At 29.9% G+C, this 14245-nt stretch overlaps 1 protein-coding gene across 4 annotated transcripts in view; it reads right to left on the bottom strand.

The window, feature by feature from the left end:
- The window catches only part of LOC142328094 (uncharacterized), a 75221-nt gene that overhangs the window by 19406 nt on the left and 41570 nt on the right, over positions 1-14245 (bottom strand). For all 4 annotated transcript variants that reach the window (XR_012757185.1, XR_012757186.1, XM_075371585.1 and 1 more), the window contains exons 11-15: positions 8322-8463; positions 6965-7146; positions 2217-2348; positions 331-516; positions 89-195 (exon numbers count right to left, since the gene is read on the bottom strand). Coding sequence is in view for 2 of the 4 variants with exons in the window: in XM_075371585.1 (XP_075227700.1) it covers positions 89-195; positions 331-516; positions 2217-2348; positions 6965-7146; positions 8322-8463 (749 nt within the window). In the remaining 2 variants the exon portion in view is untranslated. The remainder of the gene's footprint in view (positions 1-88; positions 196-330; positions 517-2216; positions 2349-6964; positions 7147-8321; positions 8464-14245) is intronic.

Here is a 14245-nt window from a genome sequence, read left to right as displayed (position 1 = left end):
TAAAAAAAATCCATTTCTATAACAGAAAATATCCAAGTTAAGTTATATTAACAATTAATGAGTATCTAATACATAAATTAAAAAATACCTAGCTATTTGGCTGGTGGCTTCTTCAAACTGTTTATTGAGCTGTGATTTTTCTTTAATAACAACTTCAATCTCACATGATAATTTATCAAGTGACACTGCTTTAGCCTGTAAAGTTAAAAACAGTTATAAAATTTAAAAATTATTTTAAATTTGTTTTTATTTAAATTATATATTCGAGAACTAACATTAATAAAATAATAAATAAATCATTTTAATGAATAAATAAATAAATTATCATACCTCTAGAGCATCTTTTAACCGGTTAATATCACGTTCCATGCTGGCAACCCTATTTTGAGCCTCTTCCAATTCTGGTACCCTATCAGCTTGCTGTTTAGCTGTTTCCAGTGCAACTTCTAATTCTTCAATTCTCCTCTCCATTCTTAGTTTTTCCCTTAATATACTTTCTGCTTCATCACTTTTGATCTGGAATTATAAGTATTTTTTTTTAATTTTTAAAATTTTAAAACTTTTTAAAAACTCAAACACTGATTTGATCCTTACAGATTCAACTAACAACTCTATACAACACCCGAATGTTTTACTAAGTCTTAGAGCAGAGTTTTACTAAGTTATTTACTATGTCTAAGTTTTACGAAGTTATAGAGCACAACAGATTCCTTATTTGTATATTCTTTCAGAAGTATATAGTACTGTACAGTAATTAATAAATTAGATAAATGAAGATGAAAATGATTAAAATTTAGTAACTCTAACATACAATGATTAGCATTTGATAACAACTGGGCAGGACCCCCATCAAAAGACTATTACTAAACAACTACCTACTCAGATATTTTCTAAAACTTATGACAGAAAATGAGATTTCTATGATATGAAAAAAGGGAGTACAATCCTCAACAGTACAGCAAAACAAAATCTATACCTTTTATATACAAAATTATTAAGTATAGATAAATTGTTTTCCTAATAGTTATTTTCCGGCTCATATGTAGACTATAACGGTTTGGATTCTTAAAAAGAAAGCAAGTAAAAAAAAAAACAAAAAAAAAAAAAAAAAAAAAAAAAAAAAAAAACTTTAATTTATGCATAACACAAATAAGACCTGCACAGAGATTGAAAGATCAAGAAAATGAAGACTTGAAAAAAACTAAGTTTTCAAGGAAGAATGACAGAGGGGCATAATTAAATAGAGGTCCTGATCAGTAGCTCAACCCAATATATTAACAGGATAAGGGGAAATCATGTGATAATGATGATGATTCCACAAAACACATAACTGTTGTAATACCCATGAATCTTCCTTACTTATTTTGTGACATTAATTGATAACATGAATTTTGCAGACAACCATAACTAAAAATTAACAAAAATTTTTTCTATTTTTTATTTCTGAAGCACTATAACTAATAATCTAAAAAGTTAATGTTTAATTATTAAATTTAATTTATTTAAGATCACAAACATAGAAAAAGCAGTCTAAGGCTACATCTAATACAAAAAAATTATCTGACAAGTAAATCTTGCTAAACACAAAATTTCATTTAACAAATTTATGACAAAAATATGTTTGTTTTTCATCTACATCAACATTGTCATTCTCACCTTTGTACTGGAATTCTGTATTAGTTTCTTCAAAATCTATTTCTATCAGCTTTTAAATCTTTTTTAAACATTTCTGTATAAAATAAAACAGCCACAGATTCAATTAAATAGGACCAATTGATTGAAGTATGATACAATACATCTCCAAGAATGTAGTATGCATTTTCCAGGGACAAGAAAGCCAAAGAAGAGGTGGAAACACCTAAGAAATGGAAAATGTGATTTGATAAGGGGCAACTGAACAACACTGTATCCAGACAACAAAGCTTATGAAGAGTTTTAACTACAAAGGGCAATTCAGGGAAATCAAAAGAAACAGAGGTTTAAAATATAATTCAAGACTCTAAAAATAGAAACTGAACTTTCTACTTCTTAAGAGAATTACTGAAATTAAATACCAAAAGAAGGTATTTCACCTTTCACAAAGAAAGGTGAAGAACAGAAAAGGTAAAGGATTACATAGGCAAAAATGTATTAAGATGCAAAGTTATAAGTCAGTGGTAAATTAAACAAATTAGTTTTAATCAAATGTTGGCAGACAACAAAAAATTACAACTTACTTGTAATTGTAACTGAAGTGTATCGCGTAATTCTTGCATCTTTTTAGTATCTCGTTGGGCATTTTTAACAGTAGTTTCTAATTCAGAATTATGTTGCAGCAATTTGCGTTTGTTTTCTTCTAAATCTTCAACCTAAAAAAAAAGTTTATTTTTTCATAATACAATCCAAAATTAAATAACTTAAATTAAAAAGATATATTTTCTATTATTTTTACAATAAAATTACATTGAGCTAAATCTAGTTTTAAATTTATAAAATAAAAATATTTTTTTTTTCTTTTATTACAAAGAATGTGGTAAAACAAACAGTTATTTAAATAACAAAAAGGCCATGTTTAGAAATTATTTCTCACAGATCAATTTATTAAAGGACAATGAACTTGTCAGTCAATGCTGCTCAAAATTTACAAAGCAAATATGACTCATTTCTTTTCAATTAAAATATTACATATATACTTTAGTTGAATATTTTAAGTCAATTATCTACAAGTTTTTTACTGTGTTATACACATAAATGTATAATTCATACATACATGAACACAACTAACTATTAAAATAATGTAACAATATTTTGTTTCTTTTCTTTTAGATTATAATTAATTAAAAGAATATATAAATTTAAAAGAAGACAAAACACAATTTTATAGTTGAGAATGAATAAAATTGATGAATAATACATCAAGGAACTAAAATCAGAATCACTTAATTTCCCTGTAAATAATCTTAAGTCAACTCTACAGATGCAAGTAATATCAGTAAAAAAAATTAATACATTACCACAAATCCTCAATCAAATAAATGCAACATCCTAACCCTGCCATAAGGGAAGACACCTGCCTTGTGACGATCCTGGTTCCCAAAACACCCCCTCCTAGCCCTGATGGGCTTTACTGGTTGTCTTTTAGACCCTCTAAACCTGATAACATAGCACAGTCATTAGTTCGGCCTCAGTCAGAATGCCACAAATGCAAATGCCTTGGCAGACATTTCCATCTGTGAATTTACACAACGCTACGGCATGGACTCTTCCAACCATGACCACCTACCATAACTTACAACCCTCAACTATCAAATTAATAGATTTGCAGAAGCATGATCCCCACGCCTTCCTCTAATATCAAATGTTTCACACAAAAACTCTTTCCATACCAAACTTCAATTAGACTGCGCCCTCAGATCATTACTTGATTGAGTCTTTAAATACCAAAAATACTATCCTCACACCAACAAAACAAGTGTTCATCATAACATCAATTTTGTCCTACAATTGAATTTACTCAAGTCCTCTTAATTTACTTAAAAACCAAGAAACAGATTCACAAATTTAATAAGCCTCTAATGAAAACATACCCTATCTCTGTCTGTCCTGTTTTGTTCTGCTTTTGGGAGCGAGTTCAATGCCTACACCCTCCCACACTGCGGCTCCATCATAGTTCTTCATACATCCATTCGCTCCTAACAGCAAATATTTCTACTAACTGGGGCTTGATGCCAAAATGCCTATCTTGACAAATTAAACACCCAGGCGGCCCCTAGCCACTCGTAAATGTTTATACCAGATTGTTTCAGTAATCACAAAAATTCTAAAAACTTTGAAGTGCAAGATAAGCTAAGAATTATTCAGTGGCCAGTTCTTTTAATTTTTATTTACATTATTTATTTATTTCAAATAAACAGGATAATATCCCTTGGCCCAAAAAAAAATTATTTATAATAAGACAGACACTTTAAGATAGTACTTATTAAATATAAAACTGTAATAAATTTACCTAACAAATTTTTAAACTTGATTTTGATTGTATTTTAATGAAGAATTATATAAATCAAACCAGTCTTTGAGATTACATTAATTGGTTTTGATATATTATTATTGACTAACATATTGGATTCTATCATTGAGAAACAACTTAAATCATAATAATAACAACAAACTGTTGAAACCAAATGCTGCTAGTTTTCTAACAAACAAATCAATGTTGAAAACATCATGCTCTGACAGAAGTCAGTATAAAGTGAATCAATTATGTAACCATTATTTAAAGATTCACTAATATGTTCTAAATATATAGTAACATTTGTTTGAATTGATTTACTATCAAGGAAGCTGTTGAGTTTGATATTTCTAGCAATTAAAGGGCATAATTTTATTATTCGAGGGACGTTCAATAATTAAAAAGACAAATTGATGTATAGAAAAAATAGTTCATACAATGACAATAAAACTTTTTGAGTCAAGTTGGCAATGCTGGGAACACATTAATCGGCTGTTTGATCATAATTTATCTAAACATAACCTCTCTTGTTGATTTCAGAATGCCAGCTTCACTTGAAAGTGTATACCAGAAGAGAAACATTCAGTGATAAGATTTTTGTATTAGAAAATGTGAAACCGGCAGAAATTTACTCATTACTTATGGAATTACTCATTACTGGCAGAAATTTACTTACTTTATAGTAAAAAGTGTTTAAACTGCAGTTCTCATTGTTGAAACAGTATGGTAAAAATTGTTTTAAACTGCAGTAACGTATAAAAGTAGGTCAAACAGTTTAATGTGGGCAGAACAAGTGTGACTGATCTCTGTCACTCTGGAAGACCAGTTCAAGTTTTGACTACCACGTTGCAAAATTTGCATAAATGATCTTATTCGCCAAGACAGCTGAATCAAAATTTCCCAAATCACTAGTCTGTGTGATATTAGTGTTGGAACCACGCAATCCATCATTCATGACATGCTGAATTATCGCAAAAAGTGTTCGAGGTGGATTTCAAGACAGTTGACTCAAGCCCATAAAGACACCCGGATCTACATTTGTTCTGAGCTCAAAGAATGGTTCGAAGCAGAAGGTAATGTAACAACTTTCTATGTAAGAAACATGGATACATCATTTCGAGCCCAAATCCAAATGGCAAAGTTTTGAATGGAAACATCTGAATTCACCCACCAAAATAAATATTCAAAACTCATGTGTCAGCCAGTAAAGTGATTTTGATGGTCTTCTGGGATTTGCAAGATTAAATTTTTAGTGACTATTTAGAAGAATAACATAACAGTGAAAGCTATTCTAACAAGCTCAAACAGAAAGTGAGAAATAAGGCAAAAACATCAGGCTGCTCTCTCAGAAGGTGTAACTCTCTTGCATGACAACATGTGCCACCACATTGTCAGATAAGGGGAGAAATGCTCGAGAACTTGGGTTGGGAGGTGTTGCCACATCCTCCTTACAGCCCAGACCTCACCCAATCCGATTTTCATTTGTTCGACCCGCTCAAAGAATTTTTACGTGGCAAGAAGTTTGAAAACAATGAAGTGGTCAAAAAAAGAGGTACATGAATGGTTCAAATAGCAAGGTAAAGTCTATGCGGCAGGAATCAGAAAGATCACAGAACGGTGGGACAAGACAAGTATCTAAATGTTGCTGGAGACCATGTCGAAAAATCAGTTTCGTTGTCATTGAATAAATGATTTTTTCTCTACATCAATTTGTCTCATTAATTACTGTATGTTAACTTGTCAAATAATTTAGTAAATACATTGTATTTGTCAGTAGTTATTAAAATTTGTATTATCACCACTTTGAAATAATCGTTTAATAAAACTAGTTTTCCATAATTTAGGAAATATATTAGATGATAAAGGCATATTAAATAATTTACTAAACAGAAGTGCACAAAAAAGAACTACAATGGAATCTTAACATATTGAAGCAGTTTGTGTTCCCTCAAATTGAGGTTAGGCATTCTAATATCATTTTTCAGCAAGAATACACTGGCTTCTTGAGGCAAGGGAAAGGCTGGATGAGACAGTTTTCTGGTAGATGGATTGGAAGAGATGGTTTAATTCCCTGTTCTCCAGATTGCCAGACATAACAACCCCTCTGGACTTCTTCTGGGGTTACGTCAAAGTCAGGATGTATACAACAAAAGTAGCAAACATCCAGGAGCTGCATGAGAGCGTTCAGAATGCCATTTCAACTATCACACCAGAAATGCTGCGATGAAAATGGCAAGAAATCGCCTATTGGCTGGATATTCTTCAAGTGACTGGTGGGGCACATGTGGAAGTGATGTGATGTAATGTGATTTTATCTTTTAACTTGATATTACAGGCTTTAATTTAATTTTTATTTTATGCCGATATACATATTTTGGGAAATAGTTAAATAAAATAGGGCATTACAAAGGGAGACTATTTTTTTTTTTTTAGCTTCCGGTGGTGGTCCCAGAACTGAATCAATCATTGAAGCAATACTAATGTATTGCTTCAGTGGATGAGATGAATTGGCAATTTTTTATATGAAAATGCCATGCCTATAGCCTGACTAGGATTTGAACCACAGAGGCTGGTAATATTTATAATGAGTAATAATACAATTCCATAATCCCAAAGAGTGAAAAGTATGAGAAGTAATTATGGCAAAAAAAAAATTTGTAGCTAAAACTCAAGGCAAATTTGTGACTTTTATGGCCTGAATATCATGAGTGATACTAAAGTAAGACAGAAGTGTCATTTACTTTGAGAAGGGTAAATATTCATGATGAAGACCACAGTAGCCAGTTATTGGTGACAAACGATAATTTGATTGAAAAGTTGAAAGACTTTTGAGAAAAGTGGCAAATATTTTTGTTTTGTTGTACTGCAATATTTCTATTACATTCTCAATTATTAACATCCAAAAAATGAACCTTTAAATATTAAACTATTACTGGTGAATCACTCTTTATACTGAAAATCAAAATACATACACACCTGTAAAAATAACTTCTTTTTATCTTTCTCTAAATCAAGTATTTGTTTGTTGGTTTGATGAAGAGCAGCTTCCTGTAAACTTTCAACAGTTGATGCTAATCGCCTATTTTCTAATTCAAGTCGCAATGCACGAGCTTGTGCACTGCTGGTCAACTGTTCTGACAGACTATTATCACCCGAACCTAAAAACAAAAGGTAAAACAATAACGCTAAAAAAAACATCAGTATATAAAACATTTTCATAAAAAAAAAAAAATAAAATCAATAAAAGTTGGCAATCTAACAATAGATTCTAATACTTAGATTTTAACTTCTGGTGGTAGAAATTGAACTCGATACTGAAAATAAATTTCAAAATTAGTAAGCAAATTTTAACAGAAAATAAATTAGTCATTAGAATGTTATTTCTTTTTAGTAACATCATGCTCAACACTTTTTCAACAAAAATATTGTATACCAGGAAAAGTTACATGAATTCTTAAAGGCAAGGTAATCTATACTGGCATAATCCATGTGCATTTAACATTATAATAATCTACATATGTCTATACAAATGTGTGTCTGCATGGGCACACGCGCGTGTAAATAAATAAATACACACACACACATACACTCTCATGAAGAAGCAGAAAGAATTTTAAGAGAATGTTCTACAAGTCAAAGTAAAGAAAAAGTCATATAAATATGGCTCTGGAAACACTTTATTTTCAAGTTACAACTTGTGAAAAATTTCACAATGGTTTCTGATCCAAGGATAAAATGATTGCGTTGTGATAAAAAATTTCTGCAATGCTTTTACAATCTTAATATTCATAACTATGTTAAAAGATTATAAAAAAAACTGTTTTAACTATATTTCAGAGTGCAGTTTTATATGCTACTTACGTATTTTTAAAAAAATTCTGATGGTTGGTTTGAATGTGGAGAACTTTTAAAAAAAATTTTAATAACACTATTGCAATATATAAAAAAATTTCAATATTAAAAGAAAAATAGTAAAAACAGTTTTGAAGGAAAAATAATATTTCAATTAAAATTCTTGGAAATCACAACTGTGATTTTCCAAGAATTACTTACTCATATACTAATGAAAATTTCTGTGCTATGATAACCATAGTATTTGATTATTAGCTTGAATACATATTCTTAAAATTCAACAGAAAAACAAAACCACTGTGATATTTGATTAAAAGTGGTTATAGCCACCATACAGTTTATATTTAATAGCTAATTCCCACTGAACAAGATAATCTATTTCAAAATTATATTTAGTTAATAAAATTATATAATCCTTTTGGTCCTTATACATATTACCATTGAACAGTTAGTTTTACTTTTTTAAGAAAAAAATATTTACCAGTTTCAGCATCCTCGTAATGATCAGAATCATTAGCAGAATTATTGTAATTAGAATAATTTGTAGTAGATTTACTTAATATTGTTAATTGAGCATTCTCTTCAAATAATTCCTGTATTTTTTCTTGACCAGCATCTCTCTCCTATTTAACAAACAAACAATTAAATGAAATTTGTGTAAAAAGGTTTCTTTAAAGTAATAATTCTTTCTGTTATCTATGACAGATTTATATATTATAAAATACCTTAGTGAAATGATTATTTACATAATAAAAAACAGAATCAGCAATAGATAACCTTAGTTAGCTTTTCTTATTGATTATTACCATATCTTAATCACTGTTGTTATTGTTCTTCCAATAAAAAACTAATTTTTATATCTGAACAAAATTCAGTTAACTAAACATATGAAGGCAGTGATTCCCAAACTGTGTGCCATGGTGCCCCGGGAGCAGCAGCCTCTTCTCAGGGGCACCGTGAAATATTGTAAAAGCTTCATAATTATTTGAACCAAGACATTTATAATTATTATTTAATGTTAATAAAGTAAAAAAAATGTTAAATAATGAAGTTGTTAAATACTCATTTTTGTCTCTTACTTACAAGTAGTCATACTTTTACTTACGGTAGGGCACCATGGAAATATTTTAATTGAAAAAAGTTTTCAATTAAACAGCTCAGAAAAGTTTGGGAACCACTGTATGAAGGAAATATATATAGTAAACTTAATAAGTTAAAATGAGTATTGTTTTTATATTTAAAGTGTTTAGTATGAAACTGATTCACATTTCATTTTTTACAGCTCTGTTATATATTAATAAAACGAGTGAAAATTTACAATATAAGTAAAATCTTAAATTTTTTCAAGAAATACACATAAATTTCAAACTGTTTTCAACAAAAACAAAAATTAACACAATTATGTCAATTTAATTTAAAACTGAGAAGTTGGATAGAATATATGGCAAAACTGCCCTTTTTCAGTAAAAGTATATGACAGATCTAACTGCTATCTACTAGTGAAAAAATGAACACTTCAAAATTCCTTTCTATTCCAAGTTTCTTGTACGGAATTTCCATTCTCTTCTATTACAAAGTTCTGTTTGTAATGAGATCTAATATTGCCCTTCTTTGATAGAGTAGTGTAGTATGACTTATTGAATTTACATAAACAGCCATTATTATTTAAATAAATTAAAAGTGTTTATTTTGATAATCCTGACTACACACACATGCACGCACCTTATTTAATTTTCCCAAAGCAAGAAGTGATATTTATGATTTTTGCCATAAATTCCAATTACTTTAGCAGAAAGATAAAAATAATAAATATAGATATGATTATGATATCCATAAACAGAAGTTTATAAGAGCAAAAAAATATTTTAGTTTAAAAATAATTTTTTACTTGTTGAGTATTATTTTGCACAGTATAGACAACTGCCAAAAGTTAAAGTAAAATTGTCAGATTTACAAGCGTCTATTTTAGCTATATATTTTTAACTGAGCTGTCATAAAGACAAATAACAGTTACATATACTGATGTACTGGTTCTCAAAACAGAGGCAAAGAAAATTCAAATGCTATATGTTCAATAACTTATGATTGCATCCTCAAAATAATGAATGAAAAAATGATTTTCATTTTATCTTCAGATGTCACTGGTAGTAAATATTTTTTATCTTGACCATTAAAACAGATTACTTTGCAGACTGAACACATATATTTTGTATGAGATCACTCCTATTGTGTTTGTAAGTATAACTTGGATTACATTATCAAAAAATGAAAAAAGTTGAAATAACTGAAAATTTACAAAACTATATTGATATTATTTGTGAATACGGCAATTTTCCAATAATTTTAATGTTAGCCATGCACTAGATTTACTAAAAAAAATTGGTCATCCATATTTTCAAAGAACCAGTGACAAAAAAATTAAAATGGATCATCCAAAAATACACCATTAAGAAGTATGCCAGTGAGTATTACATTGTTAGTCCTATTTACAAAGGCACACTGACTCAATTTAAAATTCTTAAAATAACATCACATTTCAAAAAAGTGGAATCGATTCTTCCAGAAGTCAAAATTAATGAAGCGAAAGTAAATGACTTTATATTATTGCTACTGCACATATCAGAAGGTCAAGAGAATTATGGTTTAAAGAAAATATAGTAAAAATAGTAATTAACTCAGTGTCAAATAATGGGCAGGCAGGAGTAGGTTTCGTGATGAACAAGAAGATAGGGAGGAGAGTGGAGTATTTCAAGACGCATAACGATAGAATCACTGTAATAAGGATAAAATCAAAACCTAAACTGACAACGATTGTTAACGTCTATATGCCTACAAGCGCCGATGATGATGATGAGGTAGAGTGTGTATACGAAGAGATTGATGAAGCAATTAAACACGTAAAAGGAGATGAAAATTTAATAATAGTTGGAGATTGGAATGCAAGCATTGGAAAAGGCAAGGAAGGAAATATAGTGGGTGAATACGGGCTGGGCAAAAGGAATGAAAGAGGGGACCGACTTATAGAGTTTTGCATGAAGTATAATGTAGTAATTGCCAACACCGAATTTAAAAATCATAATAGAAGAATATACACTTGGAAAAAGCCAGGCGATATTGCAAGGTATCAGATAGGTTATATCATGGTTAAGCAAAGATTTAGAAATCAACTCGTTGACTGCAAAACTTACCCTGGAGCAGACATTGATAGCGACCATAATTTGGTGATAATGAAATGTAGATTGGGGTTTAAAAACCTGAAGAAAAGGTGTCAGATGAATCGGTGGAATTTAGAGAAGCTTGAGGAAGAGGAGGTAAAGAAGATTTTTGAGGAGGACATCGCAAGAGGTCTGAGTAAAAAAGATAAGGTAGAAAATGTAGAAAAGAATGAGAGAATGTTAAAAAGGAAATTCTTAAATCAGAAGAAGCAAACCTAGGCGGAATAAAGAGAACTGGTAGAAAACCTTGGGTTTCAGACGATATATTGCAGCTGATGGATGAACGTAGAAAATATAAGAATGCTAATGATGAAGAAAGTAAAAGGAACTATCGGCAATAAAGAAATGCTATAAACAGGAAGTGCAAACTGACGAAAGAAGAGTGGATTAAAGAAAAGTGTTCAGAAGTGGAAAGAGAAATGAACATTGCTAAAATAGACGGAGCATACAGGAAAGTTAAGGAAAATTTTGGGGTACATAAATTAAAATGTAATAATGTATTAAACAAAGATGGTACACCAATATATAATACGAAAGGTAAAGTTGATAGATGGGTGGAATATATTGAAGAGTTATACGGAGGAAATGAATTAGAAAATGGTGTTATAGAGGAAGAAGAGGAAGTTGAGGAGGATGAAATGGGAGAAACAATACTGAGATCTGAATTTAAGAGAGCATTAAAAGATTTAAATGGTAGAAAGGCCCCTAGAATAAACGGAATACCTGTAGAATTACTGCGCAGTGCAGGTGAGGACGCGATTGATAGATTATACAAATTGGTGTGTAATATTTATGAAAAAGGGGAATTTCCGTCAGATTTCAAAAAAAGTGTTATAGTAATGATACCAAAGAAAGCAGGGGGAGATAAATGTGAAGAATACAGAACAATTAGTTTAACTAGTCATGCATCAAAAATTTTAACTAGAATTCTATACAGAAGAATTGAGAGGAGAGTGGTGGAAGTGTTAGGAGAAGACCAATTTGGTTTCAGGAAAAGTATAGGGATAAGGGAAGCAATTTTAGGCCTCAGATTAATAGTAGAAGGAAGATTAAAGAAAAACAAACCAACATACTTGGCGTTTATAGACCTAGAAAAGGCATTCGATAACGTAGACTGGAATAAAATGTTAAGCATTTTAAAAAAATTGGGTAAAAAAAAGGTTCAAATACAGAACAATTGGGTATAGAAGAACAATTGCTAACATGTACAGGAACCAAACAGCAACAGTAATAATCGAAGAACATAAGAAAGAAGCCGTAATAAGAAAGGGAGTCCGACAAGGAAAATTCCCTATCCCCGTTACTTTTTAATCTTTATATGGAACTAGCAGTTAATGATGTTAAAGAACAATTTAGATTCGGACTAACAGTACAAGGTGAAAAGATAAAGATGCTACGATTTGCTGATGATACAGTAATTCTAGCCGAGAGTAAAAAGGATTTAGAAGAAACAATGAACGGCATAGATGAAGTCCTACGCAAGAACTATCACATGAAAATAAACAAGAACAAATCAAAATTAATGAAATGTAGTAGAAATAACAAAGATGGACCACTGAATGTGAAAATAGGAGGAGAAAATATTATGGAGGTAGAAGAATTTTGTTATTTGGGAAGTAGAATTACTAAAGATGGACGAAGCAGGAACGATATAAAATGCCGAATAGCACAAGCTAAACGAGCCTTCAGTAAGAAATATAATTTGTTTACATCAAAAATTAATTTAAATGTCAGGAAAAGATTTTTGAAAGTGTATGTTTGGAGTGTCGCTTTATATGGAAGTGAAACTTGGACGATCAGAGTATCTGAGAAGAAAAGATTAGAAGCTTTTGAAATATGGTGCTGTAGGAGAATGTTAAAAATCAGATGGGCGGATAAAGTGACAAATGAAGAGGTATTGCGGCAAATAGATGAAGAAAGGAGCATTTGGAAAAATATAGTTAAAAGAAGAGACAGACTTATAGGCCACATACTAAGGCATCTTGGAATAGTCGCTTTAATATTGGAAGGACAGGTAGAAGGAAAAAATTGTGTAGGCAGGCCACGTGTGGAATATGTAAAACAAATTGTTAGGGATGTAGGATGTAGAGGGTATACTGAAATGAAACGACTAGCACTAGATAGGGAATCTTGGAGAGCTGCATCAAACCAGTCAAATGACTGAAGACAAAAAAAAAAATTTTTAACTGAGCCGGCTCCAAAATTACACAAATTATGAGTAACACTATCAAAGTGCGTTGTTTGAATAACAATTCAAAAACGCCTGAGATTTCATAAGTTATAAAATAAGAGAATTAGCTAATTGTATAAAACTTGGAACGCTATCAGTCTATTGGTTTTTTAGTAACAAATGATGAAGTCAAGGTTCACAATAAAAACTAAAAAAAAAAAAAATGGTATCTTTTGTCGTTTTCACCATGAACTTAGAAAATTAGAAAAGAGAATAATTTAATATCATCTAACAACATTAAATAATTTAAAAGGTAATCTAGTTTTCTTTGAAATTTGATGGGTAATTTTATTTTTATATTACCTCAAACTGAGTGTACATACTTCTACGTCAGTAGCAGATTCTTCTTCATAATTGCGAAATTAAGCAAAAATATATTAGCGTTTCATCGGTACATATTTTACATATTTTTAATATTGATATATACTAATTTTCAAAATATATTTAATGAATTTATCCACAAGCTACGTATAAAGAATTTGCTAATAATTAGTAAATTAGATTTATTTTTATTAATTTAAAATGTTGCTCAGCAACATTTTAAGTTTGAATTTATTTTCTATTATTATTTTATTAACTTCATACACGTTACACAATAAAGGTACATTTGTTGTTCTTTGATTATAATCATGTGGAAAAGGTGTTTTCCTTGTATATTTTCTAACATAAAGTTAGAAAAACCAAATGTCACATCTAACGAAGAAATTCCTGACGACCAGTCAGAAGATGATATTGAAGCAGATTTGATTGAATTAAAAAAAATTGCAGAACTTTATAAAAGCCAGGCGAAAAACAATAAAGATTTAAAAGTCAAAATAGATATATTAAATTCTAAACTGGATAACTTATTAATTTGAAGAGAAATTAAAAAAAATTATTGAAAAAAAAATTTTTTTTTAAATAAAAATTTAAAAAATATAAAAAAAAATTAAAAAATAAAAAATGAAAAAAAAATTTTAA

This window comes from Lycorma delicatula, chromosome 7 (assembly GCF_047948215.1).
Source record: "Lycorma delicatula isolate Av1 chromosome 7, ASM4794821v1, whole genome shotgun sequence".
Taxonomy (NCBI): domain Eukaryota; kingdom Metazoa; phylum Arthropoda; class Insecta; order Hemiptera; family Fulgoridae; genus Lycorma; species Lycorma delicatula.
Note: the sequence above shows the minus strand (reverse complement) of the source record. Positions and strands in the feature narration are given on the sequence as shown.